At 44.1% G+C, this 16459-nt stretch overlaps 1 protein-coding gene across 3 annotated transcripts in view; it reads right to left on the bottom strand.

The window, feature by feature from the left end:
* Map2k6 (mitogen-activated protein kinase kinase 6) overlaps positions 1–16459 on the bottom strand; it is a 128390-nt gene that overhangs the window by 48386 nt on the left and 63545 nt on the right. The window contains exons 1-2 of one of the 3 annotated variants that reach the window (XM_069993167.1): positions 6740–6839; positions 2973–3039 (exon numbers count right to left, since the gene is read on the bottom strand). Coding sequence is in view for 1 of the 3 variants with exons in the window: in XM_069993166.1 (XP_069849267.1) it covers positions 2973–3039 (67 nt within the window). In the remaining 2 variants the exon portion in view is untranslated. The other 2 variants (XM_069993168.1, XM_069993166.1) reach the window with 2 other exon arrangements.

Genomic DNA, 16459 nt, shown 5'->3' with positions numbered 1-16459 from the left:
GATCCAGTACTGCAACAGGTGACTTTTTAACTTTGCAAATGCAAAATCTTCCCTCCCTCCCCTCCCCCACCACCTCATTAGCCATAAACATGTGCTCAAGCTTCACCCAGTCCAAGGTATAGAGAGCTAAGGGCAGGCACATGACTGGGTTTAGGCGCCAGCTCTTCTACCCAGAAGAAGTTGTGCCAGAATGATAAACAAGTTAGCACTACCTTTCATTGATTATAATGGACCAGACTCGCAGCTAGACTAGGCTAGATTCAAATGAGGACACTTTATCTCCATAACCCTCACACTGTCTCACTTATTCCTGGTTTTTAGAAGGGGAAACTAAGGCTGACACCAATTAGGTATCTTGCCTAAAGTATTCAGTTGGTGACATTCAGATCTCACATATAAACCTAGCATTTGGGCTCTGGAGCTCAAACGCTTCCCCTTGATGCTTATAGGGGACAAGTACATGAAGCATTTGTCCCCTGCTGCTATTTCACGCAGTGGGTGAGCGTGGCAGACCCTGTGTCCTGAGTCTCCCATCAGGGTGAAAAGAAATGATACTGACCAGCACAAAACTGACCTAGAACTATCTATGTCCAGTCACGTGGCGGGACAGCTCAGAAAGCTGAGACAAAAACACACTGGCCCTGGCAACTCAAAGAAAGAGCTCAAGCAGATGGACCACACACACGCACTGAACCAGAGAATGAATGCGGCTCTCTCCTCCCCCACCCCTCAGCTTCTGTCCAGCACAGCAGGAGAGTATAAGTGGCAAGGATCACCACGCCAACACTAAAAAGTGGCCAGAGGAAATACAAAATGTGGAAGCTACTTCCTTGGAGGTCCATATGTAAGCCTCAGTTTGAAAATAATAGTATGAAGTAAGCCTTGGTATGAAAATAATGGTATGAAGAAGAAGAGTTTGTGAGCGCAAGTGGAGAAGACCACAAGCATGAAATGATTGGTTTCCAAGCCAAAGCCAAAAAGGGTGCTCAGAGTGCTCAAAGCATAGTCTCCCAGGGAAGATAAATAGAAACCCCTTCACCTTGGCCTCAGCTCTTATGCATTTGTTTATACCCAGAAATGTTTTTGTAAAATACATTCAACTAATGCATACCAGGAATGAAAAATTTTAAGAAGAGAGGGAATATAAGAAAGCTATATAGATTAGCACTGCTGGAGATTTAACCTAGAGCCTCACTCATGCTAGGAAAATATTCTAGAAACCAAGCTATAAACCCAGCCCAAGGTAAGAATATACATCCAGAAATGTTGACAATAAAGGAAGAAAGCAATTAAACTAAAAACAGGAAAATAACAATGCTAATTCTTTTTAAAAAAATAAAACTCTGGGCTGGGAAGGTGGCTCAGTGGTAGAGTGCTTGCCTTACATGCCTGAGGCCGTGGGTTTGATTCCCTCAGCACCACATAAGCAAAAAGAAAAAAGCCAGAAGTGGCGCTGTGGCTCAAGTGGTAGAGCACTAGCCTTGAGCTGAAGAGCTGAGGGACAGCGCCCAGGCCCAGAGTTCAGGCCCCACGACCGGACCCAAAAAAAAAAAAAAAAAATTAAAATAAATAAATAAATAAAAATAAAACTCAATAAAACAATGCTGATTCTTAAAAATAAAACAACTCAATAAAACAAAAAATTGACAACAATAACAAGAAGGAAAGCACATCTTACTAACATCAGGGAAAATACAGGATGTGTGTAGATATCTTCTAGCCATTGAAGGAATGATCCGGAAATCTTGTGACAGCTTTATTCTCATAAATTGACTACTTCGAAGAAATGGACCATCTCTTCAAAAACCACATACTACCAAAGGTCAGCCATCCAGAAATATTATATCTGAATAGCCCTCTATCTATTTAGAAAATTGGATTTGTAACTTAGAAGTTCCAGAAAAATATCTCTCCATGAAAAATTTCCTTCCTGAGCTGACTTCAAGCCACAAGCTTCAGATCTCAGCCGCCTGACTAGCAAGGAATACAGGCACTGAGCCACAGGCACCCAGCTTTCTCTCGCCTGGGTAGAACATTTCTTTATATTGTTGCGTACCATGCCAACCAAGACCAATGGCTCCAGCAGTTTTGCACCAAGCCTGGGACCATTGTAATGAGCATTTCTCAGCACTAGAGGGTGCACGTGCTGGTAAGGTAGACCACAGCTAAGGTCACAAAAACATTTACAAAGGGCGAGGCACTCTTAGAGACATAAGTGAAAATCTTAAAAATTTCACTGAGATGCCCTTTGAGGGGATTTTTTCCCCCTGCCTTTCTGATACCTCTGCGGTGATTTGTTGCCTTGGAATGTCTATCCTCCCAGGCAGATGGTTGGACAGGTGTTCAATCCTCTCTGGGAGATAAGAGATGCCCTCCCTCCTCTGCTGAGACAAAGAACCAACCATCAAGCAAGCTCCAGGAGAGAGCAGGCCTGCTGAACCCCGACTGGAGCTCCCTGTGGGACTGGCGCCAAAGTCTCAACTCGTAAAGAAGTATTCCTTCACCTCACCGTTCCTGCTGTTTGAATGGGTCAGGATTGAGGCCTGAGGATGTGGTAACTCATCCAATGCCATCTTTGCAGCTCAACCCAAGTTTTAGAGTAGTCACGGCTCTCACAGGGATTGGTTTGTTCATGTCATATCTACAGGGAAAAGGGAAGCCAGTCCATCTCCAGGGACTTTTCTGATTTTATATCTCTGACCTCGGCTACCCCAGCTAGTCTGTGTCCCCTAACTCCTACTCAACCAATCATTTGAGACACCAGCTTCAAAGCCACCCATTGAATGTCGACTGACTGCCAGACTGATTCGTTCAGGGCCCAGAACAGCAGGCAATACTCCTAATAGGCCAGCTTCTCCTCCTAATAACGCTGCTCAAAGTCCAAGGCTCACCAGTCCAAAAAAACCATCGCCCGCTGGAAGGATGGCCACAGAACACGCGTTCGGATCAGAACGATAGCTTTGCTAACTTACGTGGAACTGGTCTGAGGCTGCTCAAATGCTTCTTTCGGGATTTTAAGGCCAGGATTTTTCTTCTTGCCTATGGGAAAAGGACAAAAGCACAAATTAAGGTCTTCATCGAATCATGAGGAGCCAGAACCAAAGCAGCGGTGGGCAGGGCACCACTCCTCAACGCAGGGCGGGGTGAGGAATGACATGAGGGCGGTGTGCACCAAAGGGCAACGCTCTGAAAACAAGTCCTTCGTCTGTGCCCAGGCTCCTCCGTGTCAACCTTTACACAATCATCACAATGGCAGATGGCAGTTACTGTTATTTCCTTTCTTACTAACGTCAGTACAACACCGTCACCATTATCCAGTATTTGAGCTGGGTGCTGGTGGCTCATGCCAGTAATCCTAGCTACTCAGGAGGCTGAGATCTGAGGACCATAGTTTAAAACCAGCCAGGGCAGGAAAGCCTGTGAGAACTCTTATCTCCAATTAACCACCAGAAAAGCAGATGTGGGTTTAGCACTGTGACTCAAAGTGGTAGAGTGCTAGTTTTGTGTGGAAAAAGTGAAAAGGGACAGCACCCAGTCTCTGAGTTCAAGCCCTATGACTGACCAAAAGAGAGAGAAAGTGAGGGGGGGAAGAGAGAAGAGAGAGAGAGAGGGAAAGAGAGAGGGAGGGAGGGAGGGAGAGGGAAGGAGGGAGAGAGAAGCTCTTTTGGATTTTGGGTCTCTGCATATAAATGTACACACACACACACACACACACACACACACACACACACACACACACACACACACACACACACACGCACATGCCAGTACTGACACTTGAACTCCGTATGGAACCCCTGGCTTTTCAAGGCTGGTGCTCTACCGCCTGAGCCCACACCTCCACTTCTGGCTGTTTGCTGGTTAATTAGAGATACAAGTCTTACAAACTTTCTGCTCAGGCTGGCTTCCAACCATGATCCTCAGATCTTGACCTCCAGAGCAGCTAGGATTACAGGTATGAGCCACTAGAACTGGGTTGTTCTAAGCGATAGTTTTAAAACCCTGACCACAGTAATGTTTATTGACATTTGCTTTGTTCCCCCAAAAAGGATTACTGTTCACAGATGGCCCCATACCAGGAGGTTATCACTTCTTTGGAAGGCAGATAGGAGTGTAATCTGATGTCATTCATTCTTGGGCTCAAATGACCAGAGAGAACTTGTCTCAAGTGTGTTTGCTGGTGAGTCAGAAAGAACAGACTGAACAGCTCAGGCAGCAGATGAGGAAAAAAACCATTCTATGAGAACCTAGAGTTAGGCAGGGAAAGCAACGATCAGAGCTGCACAGAGGCCATTCTAAATCCTTTCTCCCTTGTTTAAGTGAGCACTACAGAGCTCCTGCAAGCCTTTGATAAGTCCTGGGTCACATCCCAAGACTGCAAAGCGACTTAAGACATCAGAGAAAGTAAACGCCTTCCACACACATGGCCGGTCACCAAAGATTTGGTGACACATTCAACATGGCAGAGCCAGCAATGAACTCCTCAGAATTAGAATCCACATCTCCTGACACCCCCCCCACCAGAGTTCCTCCCACTACCCTTCAGAGGTAGAATCACAGGAATGGCCAGAGAGAGAAGCATAGGGGAATGTGGCATCATAGAGAGTTTGAAAAATACCAGCAGCTATCGGGTTCTTCCATTCCAGTTTACCCCTGGCTGACTTTCCATCTGATTATCAATTTCCTCACTTGTACAATAGGAAAGTAACGTCAGTATCTACCTCACTGGACCAATATGTGAATCTAATCAGACAATGCTGAGATCCCATAGTCGCTTTTAGTTATAGTCATAGAGAATAGAGAACAACGGTCCACTGCTTAATTTAAGAAAGGGCTGGTTGTACACGCCTATGCTCCTACCTATGGAGGAGACAGAAATAAAAGTGTCCAGGTTCCAGGCCAGCCTAAGCCTAGTAAGACTCTCTCCTCAAATAAAAAAAAAAAATTTAAGAAAAGCAGGACTTAATGGTGCATTCCTGTAATCCCAGCAACTTGGGAGGCCGAGGTAGGTAGGCCAGGCCAATCGAACATGCAAGATCCCATCTGAAAAAGGAATGCAAAGCAAAACAAGTCCAGGAGTGGCTTAACGGGTAGAGACAGCTCAGAGTTCAAACATCAGTACCAACAAAACAAAAACAAAAAACGAAAGAGAAAATTACTCAATTTAAGAAACTTATGGCAAAACCAGTCTTGTTATCAGGACCCAATACCAATGATCATTGAGCACTCTCAATATTCTTTTCTTTTCTATTGTGCCAGTGCCAGGGCTCAAATCTAGAGGTCTCATAGTCTCACATGACTTGCTTGCTCACCACGGGCACTCTACCACTTGAGCCACACCTCCACTTTGGCATCTTGCTCATTCATTTATGATAGAGTCTTATGGACTTTTACCACCCAGCCTGGCTTTGAACCACAATTCTCTAGGTCTCAGCCACCTGTACCTGGCTGAATTATTTACCTTCTACTCCTTCAAAAATCCACTATCTAGATGAATTCTTCCATATTGCATAAAGCAAGGGGGGAAAAATGTTTGTCAGTAAAGAACCTGGCCAACGCCTTTCAGGAAAATCTTGAGTAAAACAATTATTTCCTCAGTTCTCCCCTCCTTGCTCCCTATACATTTTGTAATATTTGAAACTCACATTTGTTTTCCTATCCTGAAATCTCAGGTAGCAATTTAGTCCATTTGATTACGTTAAGTCAACACTACACAAAGTCAAGTGACAGCACCTAGAGCTTGACTATGTACCAGGAAGGCTGGAAGGCGTCAGACCCTTGTGACAACCCAAATAGATCCATGGCCCCTTTCCACTGGGTCTCCTCCTCAGGCCTCAGACAGACAGAGAACATGATTTGAAATGAGACAGTCCACGGAGGAACGAATGACTGATAGTTTGTTAACCACCACTCCTAGATTCCACTCGGGTGCTGCCAGGTAGCTTCCACAAACACGATCTTATATCTCTTTCAAACAAAACACAAAAGAAGATATATTTTTTCCTATGACAAAAGGCTTTCCAATGGTCATTTAAGCAAACCCAAAGTGCAAGTTTAAATTCTAACCTCTCTCTCTCCCTCTCTCTCTCTCTGTCTCTCTGTCTCTGTCTCTCTCTCTCTCTGCTTTCCTTCCAACTCAGTTTTTATGGGATAGATACAAAAAGCGATAGTAGCTATCTATGTACTGAACAAACCTCCCCAGAAGAAATTGAACAGAGCAATTAAGGTGGAATAATTCTTAATGACAGTTGGTTATAAACTCAATAAATCATCAAAATATCTATTCAAAAAGATGAGAGAAGTGGGTAAAGATGGACAGAGAGAAGGAAACCTTTTGGCATAGACACTAAAGAATTAAATAACAACAACAACAACAAGGCTTCCTGTGAAAGAAGCAAGTCCTTGGCTCTTCCTGCCCTCCCTCCGTTTTACCTGGATGCATAGCCACCAGCCCCCCACCCCTCTTCCTCCTCACATGTGGGGCCTCCTGGATTACAGGTGACCAGTCCCCTTGTCTCCATACTACACAGATGTCAGAGATGTGCACAGTTTTCCAAGTTTTCAGCTCATATTTCAAAACATCCTACCTCCTGATGGCAGCAAGACAGAAACTGTTCCAGGAGACGTGAAAATCAAGTCACATTATGCTGTCGGAGAATGCTCGGTCTTCAAGGGGGAAGAGCAGACACAACAAAACCCCTCAACCTCCACACACAATCATATTTCAGATTCCACTTACTTGTCCGTCTCTGAAAGAGTCAGTGACTCCGGGGAGGTTCTTTACAGGGCTACTAGGAAGAAAAAAAAAAAACCCAGAGGAATCATTCTTCTCTTAACTGCAGAGACCACACACTTGAGCTGGTAGGGAGAAAACTACGCAGACTCCACCTCCAGCTCAAGTCCGGCCTGCAGCCACTCCGCCAGCTCATTGTTCCTGGGAAACCAGCATCCCAGGGAGGGAGAAAGGAAATACATCCTTTTGGACACCCAGGGGGCACCATGAATCATTAACCAGACATGGAGAAATGAATCCATAAAGTCATTCTGGACTGGGCAATGGCCTTCTTATACATGCCTCTTTAAAACAAGATGGGGGCTGGGAAGGTGGCTTAGTGATAGAGTGTTTGCCTAGCACGCATGAAACCCTGGGTTCCATTCTTCAGTACCACGTACACAGAAAAAGCCGGAAGTGGTGCTGTGGCTCAAGTGGTAGAGTGCTAGATTTGAGCAAAAGAAGCTCAGGGACAGTGCCCAAGCCCTGAGTTCAAGCCCCCCAAAAAACAAACAAACAAATAAATAAATAAACAACATGGGGTGAGTTTCCACCTATGTTTATTTCAGAGCAATTTGTTCCCCTAGGAAAGACGCCAGACCTGATACTAAGCTGGAACTGGGTGTGGCACAAAGAAATCAGTACTAAGTGGCCAGGTATGCCAAAGCATCTTGTGCCTGGATATTCAAAAGCGAAAATGCAAAAGCCAGAAAGTGGGTTTTATACCACTTCCCATGCGAGCAACAAGCCATCTGGGAAAAAGGATTCTGTGTCCTTCTAATCCTCTCCTTGGTCCAGCCTTCAAAAGAGGCTGCCCACAGGCCAGCCGGTGAACATGGAACCAATTATTACAGAGCTCCATGTCAAAGCCAGGTCCTGTTTGCTTTGAAAAGAATGTGATCCCAACATATCCCTATATTTGCAAAATTCATCTTGGATCAGTGTATATGATCATCTTGGCCTGAAGCAAAATGGCAGTGGGAAAAGTGTTTGTTTGTTTGTTTGTTTTGCCAACAGTAAGAAAGATAGACCAAAGAAATGCTGGCTACTTGAACAGTGAGGAAAATGATGGGGTAGGCACAGGCTTTGCCCCACATTTGCTCAGAGAGGGTGAGCACAAAGGCCTTCTCTGATACACCATATTACATAAAACAGAAGGTTGTGTCCCAGAGCCAATCCAAACAGCATGAAACCCTCACCGGGTCAGCAGAAGGAAGACACACCTCCAGGTCTGTCAGCTGGAGCCAGGGCTGCAGAGGGTAACTCTCTGGGTTTATTATTATTGAGACAATTCCACAAAAGGATGCTGCTCTTGCCAATGCCAAATGCATTTTCAAAATCTGTTTCCCAACACGAATGGCATTTCAAGCCAAGGAACTGGCAACTCAAGAGGCCTTGGCTGCCCTCTCTTTCCTACTTGCAGCTGGGCCTAAGTTCCAAGTGTACTTGGCACCAGAGTGTCATTAGATGTTATTAAATTGCAATGATCATGGGCAAAGCAACTCATGGGGCAAGGCTGAGGACAGTGGGTGCAGGAGAAGGCTGGCTTTACATCAGCTATGTGAATGTGGGCCAGGCCTCTTCCGTCCCCCGTGAACCCCTGGATCTCATACACCGTGGAGAGTCTGTGCAGAACACATTTCTTTTCAAGTCACATGGCGTTTGGGGCAATAAAACTGAAAAGCTTATTTGAAAACCTGCAGTTGCTTTGGTTTCAAGGCAACAGAACGAATCTCCTAGGAGCTTACCTATGTAGCTGAAGTGAGAGAGTGTTTACATTTACCTAGCAAGCCTGAGGCCCTAGGTTCAATCCCCATAATGCTTCCTTTCTTCCCTCCCATGATTGTGCAGTATGTATGTATACATGTGTATGTGTGTGTGTGTGTATATATATATATATATATATATATATACATATACGTTTGTGTGTGTGTGAGTGTATGTGTGCGTATTTGTGTGTGCCGGTCCTGGGGCTTGAACTCAGGGCCTGGGAACTGTTCCTGAGTTTTTGTGCTCAAAGCTAGCACCCTGCTACTTAGTGCCACAACTGCATTTCTAGCTTTTTGGTAGTTAATTTGAGATAAGTGTCTTACAGACTTTCCTGTCTAGCTGGCTTGGAACTGTGATCCTCAGTTACCAGCCTCCTGAGTAGCTAGGATTACAGCTGTGAGCCACCAGTAAACTAATTGCGCTTTTTTAAAAAAAGACTGTCTCTAATTATGAAGATCATATGTCTTTAATGCCATCATCTGTTCTTCTTTTGTGTTCCCATGATAAAATGACATTTTTCAAACATCACCATCATCACCCTCCTCATCATGACCACCATCATCATCACCATCACCACCATCATCATCAAGTGCTATCATTATGAGGGTTATCACCACCACTGTTATCATTATTGTTCTCATCATCATCACTATTATCACCATCATCATTGTCATCTGGCCTTTCCAGACCCAGGTGAAATGGTTTAAGAAGAAAGGCAGGCCAATGAGATGGGCAGAGGGGAGAGAGCAGATCACAAGGCTCAGCCCAGATGTGTTCACTCTAAGGTGCAGATTTCAAGCAGACTAAGGAAACTGAAGACAGGGGCTCAGGGACATGTGGACAACTGGGCTTGACAGAGAAAACGATGAATGACACAGACACAAGAAGAGAGAAGAAGAAGCAGTTGAGGTAAAAGAGTTGGACGTGAGGTTTGCTGGTCCTATCAAAGGATGAGCTTGCTGTGACGTCAACTCTTTCCTTTTCCTCAGACTTGGTCTGGAGATGAAGTATGATACTTCATGCTAACAATGAGAGGCTGGCTTCTGTGTTCTTGAGGAATCTAAGGGTAAATCACAGCCCAGGTCTCCTTGCTGTGGTGTAGAAGCAAGGCGGTGTAGCAGGTGTGGGTGGTTCAGTGGGGAATCCCCGTTGTCTGCACACATCTCCTTTGTGTGCTCTTCATTCATGAGTCTGGATCATCAGGAAATGGAGTCATGGGGTGATAAAGACAGCACTTTAAGAATGTAGAAACAGATTGCAAGGAAATTTAGGCACGCGGCTGATCTTTTTCAGCAATGGAACCAAGTTTCGGTTGGGTGTAAACACAGAATTGATATTTTTTTAGGGAAAAATATTGGAATGTGTCTCAATGAAATCATATGATTCCACGACTTCAAAATAATCAGGAGGACAGGGGAGAATAGAAAGATGAGATATAGATCAATTAAGATTAGTCATCAGTTAGAATGTTGACACACAGTGATGGACAGTTCAATAGGATGTCTACTTTTCAGTGTACTTAAAACTTTTCAAAACATCAGGACTTCACCAAGTGCCAGTGGCTTACACCTATAATCTCAGATACTCAGGAAACTGAGATAGAAAGATCACAAGTTGTTTTTAGCCAACCCAGGCAAGAAAGTCCATGAGACTCTTATCTCCCATTAACCACCTAAAAGCTACAAGTGGAGCTGTGGCTACAGTTGGTGGAGCCCTAGCCTTGAGCAAGATAAAAAGCTCAGGGACAGTGCTCAGGCCCTAAATTCAAACCCCAAGACCAGCACCTCCCCTCCCAAAACAAAGTTTTTAAGTACCAATAAAATTCTAGAATATGGTACGAAAGTTGAATTTTTTTCATGAGTTCAGCGCGCTCTTTTTCCCTTCAGATCCAATGACACTGTTGCTGTTCAGTGCATGCTGAGAACATACTCTACCATTGTTCTACACCCCAGCCCTAAAGACTAGAAATTTTAATGGCATTGTGGTCCAGTCCTTTCTAACCACATAAAACAATAGGGGCATGGGGCTGGGAAGGTGGCTCAGTGGTCTAGAGTACTTGCCTTGCATGCATGAGGCCCTGGGTTCGATTCCCTAGCACCACATAAGCAAAAAGAAAAAAAAGCTGGAAGTGGCGCCGTGGCTCAAGTGGTAGAGCATTAGCCTTGAGCTGAAGAGCTGAGGGACAGTGCCCAGGCCCAGAGTCCAAGCCCCATGACTGGACCAAAAAAAAACAAAAAACAAAAAACAATAGGGGCACAACTTTGATTCAATCAGCTACTTCAAGACAAGAGGCTACAAGGAAATGCACAGGTAATTTCATCAGTGATCCTTCTTAGAAGAAACTGGTAACATCTTTTCTGTCTCTCTCCAAGCTTGTTGCAATTTGGATCTTAAGTGTTCGCAAAGATTTAGTGTTCAAGGCCTGCTTTGGGATGAATGGAGCTGCCTAAAGACAGCATTTGGCAATTTTGTTACTGAATCTCCTGGAGGGACATTAGGGGCATATCCTGGAGGAGCTTTGGGGAGCCCAGCTACTAACTCTCTCTCTTGCTTCCAGGCTACCACATACTCTCTGCCCTGAGGCTCTGCTCACCATGTGATCAATTACAACTAGCCAACAATTCCACAGACTGAAACCTCAGCAATACTGTTCCAAAACAAATGTTTCCCCTCTGTAGGTTGGTTATCTCAGGTACTGTCATGGTGTTAGGGAGCTGTAAACGCACAGCCCCATCGAATGTATTTTATTGAGCTACATTCTACTGCAATCAAGTCAATCTAATTTATTTGATTCAGCTACTTTCTACCACAATGAAGAATCCCTGAAAAAGGAAGCTTCTAGATTTTCATTACCTTCCCTCATGCCCTCTCTATAAAAAGAGATGGAAAGCCGGGCCCCAGTGGCTCACACCTGTAAGCCTAGCTACTCAGGAGGCTGAAATCTGAGGATTGGGATTCAAAGCCAGCCTGGGCAGGAAACTCCGTGAGACTCTAATCTCCAATAAACCACTAAAAAACCAGAAGTGGCACTGTGGCTCAAGCAATAGAACACTCGCCTTGAGCCGAAGAGCTGAGGGACAGCGCTCAGGCCCAGAGTCCAAGCCCCACGACTAACAAAAAAGAAAAGAAAAAGAGAGAGATGTAGATAGAAATGCATTGTTGGTAAGAAGAAGGAGAATGATCAGGAAGAGAAGGAGGAGGAGGAGGAGGAGGAATGAACAGAAGAGAAGGAGGAAGGGGAGGGCTGGAGGAGGAAGAGGAGGAGAAAGAGGAGGAGGGGGGGAGAAGAAAAAGAATGAAAACAATCCATAAGAACACTTAGTAATGAATAAATATTTTCACCTGTCAATTTGATCGCTTTTCAGCACATTTTTTAAATATTTAATGAAGCAGAGTACTTTTTATGTTGACTGATATCTGCATCCTTTTTCCTGTGAACTGCTTATTCAAATCACTTGCCTGTGTTTACATTAGGCTTATGTATCTATTTATTAATATTATTATCCTTAAGTAGTTGTACAAAGGGGTTTCAATTCACCGTGTCTGTTTAGGTGTGTAATGTATCTTGATCCCTGTCACCCTTCCATCCTTCCCCCACCATCTCTCCCAACCCCATTATCCCCTAAATTTTCCTAGCTCTATTTCCACATACATGCATTGAATGTTATGATTGCATTTACCAACTCTTCCTCTTGGTGTAGGCTGATATTCTTTTTTTGTGTGTGTGTGTCGGTCGTGGGGCTTGAACTCTGGGCCTGGGCGCTGTCCCTCAGCTCTTCAGCTCAAGGCGAGCACTCTACCACTTGAGCTACAGCGCCACTTCCGGTTTTCTGGTGGTTTATTGGAGATAGGAGTCTCACGGTCTTTCCTGCCCGGGCTGGCTTTGAACCGCGATCATCAGATCTCGGCCTCCTGAGTAGCTAGGATTACAGGCGTGAGCCACCAGCGCCCGGCCTACTAGGCTGATATTCTTATTGGCTTATTTGTAAGGCAGGATATTGCCCATCCTGTAGTCAATTTAATAGTGAATAAACATATGTATGTACACACACACACACACACACACACAAAGTATCACTGTGACTTATATTCATCTATGCAGAGGCAAAAGAATTGCTACTGACCTCTTTCCAGGTCTTTCTAACTCAATGCCAAATTGGAGTGGGGGGAGGGGGAGTGGGAATCATAAACCAGAAATCTAGCCCTTTCCCCAGGCCTTTGGCACATTCCAAAATGGCTCGTGTTCCTTGCCAATAAGAAACAAGAGGGCCAAAAAATACGAAAGGATTCTTTACCCTGTGGCTCACCCTCTCTAGCAGGGAAAGTTCAACCTAGTCCTCTGCCCGGTGGCTGTTTCTACAATATCTGGTTGCCATCCTCTACCAAAAAGCTGCACAGTTGTGAGAGTCGTGTTTTGCAAAACATAGTCTGGCAAAAGATCACAGTGGCCGTTGCCTTTTGCTCTGCTACATGTCTTCCTGGCTTTAGTACCCCTCTCACTGCTGAGACTCCCATTTAGAGGTCCACGATGGTCAATTAAAAAGCAAAGGCTGACAGGCAACGATGGCTCACGCCTGTAATCCTAGCTACTCAAGAGGCTGAGATCTGAGGATCATAGTTCAAAGCCAGCCCAGGCAGGAAACTCCATGTGACTCTTAGCTTCAATAAACCACTAAAAAAACCGGAAGTGGTACTGTGTCTCAAGCAGTAGAGTGCTCGCCTTGAGCTGAAGAGCACAGGGACAGCGCCCAGGCCCAGAGTTCAAGCCCCATGACCAACCAAAAAAAAAAAGCAAAGACTGCCAGCCACCAGTGGCTCATACCTGCAGTCCTAGCTACTTGAGAGGCTGAGATCTGAAGATCACAATTAAAGCTAGCCTGGGTAGAAAAGTCCACAATACTCTTAACATCAATAAACTACTCAGAGGGCTGGGAAGGTGGCTCAGTGGTAGAGTGCTTACCTTGCAAGTATGAGGCCCTGGGTTCAATTCCTCAGCACCACATAAACAGAAAAGGCCAGAAGTGGCACTGTGGTTCAAGTAGTAGACTGACAAAAATAGAAAAATAAATAAATAAAAATAAACTACTCAGAAAAAAAACAGAAGTGGTGCTGTGGCTCGAGTGGTAGAACACTACTAGCCTTGAGCGCAAGGAGGCTGAGTGACAGTGCCTAGGCCCTAAGTTCAAGCCCAAGACCAGAAAAAAAAAGAAAATAAAAAGCAAAGACTAAGAAATAATTCCAAGGAAACCACAAAATGTAAATATGAGATTTTTCTGAAAAATGAGAAAGCTAATCTATACAAGCAAACAATGTATTCATGCCAAAGCACTAATAATCAATACTATCACAGATCCTCATACAACCTCTTAACAGAAAGTTCCATGGTCTGACAGAAAAACTGAAATGTTCTGGTTTTTGCTCCTGAACAAACCACCATCACGATAATTAACAAATAGTGCTTCAGGCAATGCTATAACTCAGGGTGTCAAAAGAACTGAAGTTCTAGAGTCTTAGGAAATAAGTCTAGCGATTCAGGCGGCCATCTGGAAACATGTAAATTAATTCATCACCAGGGCTGAGCACAAGAAAAACACACAGAAATTTTCTATTAAAGCAGAACCATGTTCCACCTACTCATGTGATCACAGGGCTGTGAGTGAAAAGAATAGGTTCACAGATGCTCCACAGTGTCTCATACCTTAAAACCTAAACCATGTTCCAAATTGGTTTTAGTAGACAAGAAGAGATCAATGATAATGAGCCCTGGATATACTAATGTTGTTAATATTTTTCACTTGTAGGTTTCTATTGGATTGATTTTAATTGGGTGTTACTAATCAAAATTCTCACAAGTCTTTATTACTGGGGAGCAAGATAAAAGGTGTGTGTCTGTGTGTGTGTGTGTGCATTCAGATGACTTAAAAGTCTTCAACAAGCACCTGTGATTCACTGTAGGAGTCCTAGCTACTCAGTCCTAGCTGAGATCTGAGGACTGCAGTTCAACACTAGCCCAGGCACACAAATCCATGAGACCCTTTAACCAGAAAAAGACCAGAAATGAATCTGTAGCTCAAGTAGTAGAGCCACCAGCCTTAAGTGAGAAAACCAAGCCAGAGCATGAGGGCCTCAGTTCAAACCCAGTTCCCTCCCCATACATATGTGTATACACACACATACATACAAGTAAACAAATGAATGAATGAATATATAAATAGGCCTCTGAAAAAATTATATATGGTAAATTAAAAAGCATCTCAATGTGACTCTGTGAAAAAGGGGTCTAATGGGAAAGGACTCATAGCTGTGGGATCCTGAAAAGCTATTAACCTAAGCCCCATCCCTGAAATAAGAATATTAATATCCACCTCGATGAGCTTTAAGTAGCCAAGAAATATATGTCCTGCCTCTTAATCTTATTATTTTATTTTATTTTTCCAGAGCTGAGGACCGAACTCAGGGCCTTGTGCTCTTCCTCTGAGCTAAACCTCCAGCCCCTGTCCTGACTCTTAATAAATATGTGTTCAATCAATGAATGCTGGGAGTTAGCAAGTCAGCTACATGCTACTTTTTTTTTTTTTTTTGGCCTTGGGGCTTGAACTCTGGGGCCTGGGCACTGTCCTTCAGATCTTTACTCAAGGCTAGCACTCTACCACTTGAGCCACAGCGGCACGTCCAGTTTTCTGGTGGTTCAATGCAGATAGAAGTCTCACAGACTTTTCTGCCTGGGCAGGCTTTGATCCAGGATCCTCAGATCTCAGCCTCCTGAGTAGCTAGGATGACCGGTATGAGCTACTGGCACCTGACTTTGCACTGCTACTTTTTTATATTAACAAGTATTGCTCATAAGAAAAGTCATATTTATTATACACAAGACAGAGCCTTCAATATTTCACATGACTTACTTCAGGCTCACCCAAACAGCACAGAGTGTTACTCCCACTATTTCAAGGGCCTTGTCCAGATACAGAGAGAGTGGTCAGCATTAGCTTATAATTCCATTTAGTCCTTCACTGGACTGGATCTTCATCACAAGCCTATCTCTGCTAGCTTGTGTGGAAGGATTGTTGCTGAACTATGTCAGGGCTATATATAAATTCTGGGACCCAAAGGAAAATGTCTTGGACTAAATCCACTGTACAGGCTTTCCTCTCAGATGACCGGGCTTCTCTAAATAACACGTGCAGGTTATCAAGATGTTTACCAGGGATTGCTGGGACATGACCTAGGCCCTGGTCACACAATCAGAAAGCTACGAATTATCATGACCTTGCCTCAAAATACTGTGACCTTTTTGGACTTCCGTTCCCTTCATGCTAAAAGGGAAAACATTTTGCTCAGTCAGCCAGCTAATTTTCTCACCAAATGATGCTCTGGTATTTGAGAAGGGCACTACATCAGCTTCATAGCTGAGATCATAAGGTTTTTATTCTTGGTGAGTATACAAACTAACATCCCTTCCCTAATGTGGCAATGTTGATGAAATTGAGATCTATTCCTCACCTGACATAAATAGTTGGTGACTATTTGCGAAGTTGGGACTCTGATCCCTGTGTAAAAGATACAATGGATGATGGATGTTTATCTTATGTGTGGTGGCTCTCACTCTAAATATCAAAGAACTGGTAGTGTTGTGTGTGTATGTGTGTGTGTACACACATGGGCACATGCATGTGCACACTGGTACAGGGCCTGCATGTGCTCTCTCTTGGCTTTTCCTGCTCAAGACTGGCCCTTACCACTTGAGCCACAGCTCAATTCCTGGCTTTTTGTTGGTTCATTGGAGATAAGGATGGTTTCAAACCTCTATCCTCAGATCTCTGCCTCCTAATCAGCTAAGATTAAAGGCATAAGCAACCAGCACCTGGCTCTCTTAGTGTCTTAATGGATTCATGGATCATTTATTTATCCTGATGCTTA

Source organism: Dipodomys merriami, unplaced genomic scaffold, assembly GCF_024711535.1.
Source record: "Dipodomys merriami isolate MVZ:Mamm:240054 unplaced genomic scaffold, mDipMer1.0.p SCAF_42, whole genome shotgun sequence".
NCBI lineage: Eukaryota > Metazoa > Chordata > Mammalia > Rodentia > Heteromyidae > Dipodomys > Dipodomys merriami.
This window is presented reverse-complemented; position numbering and strand designations above follow the sequence as displayed.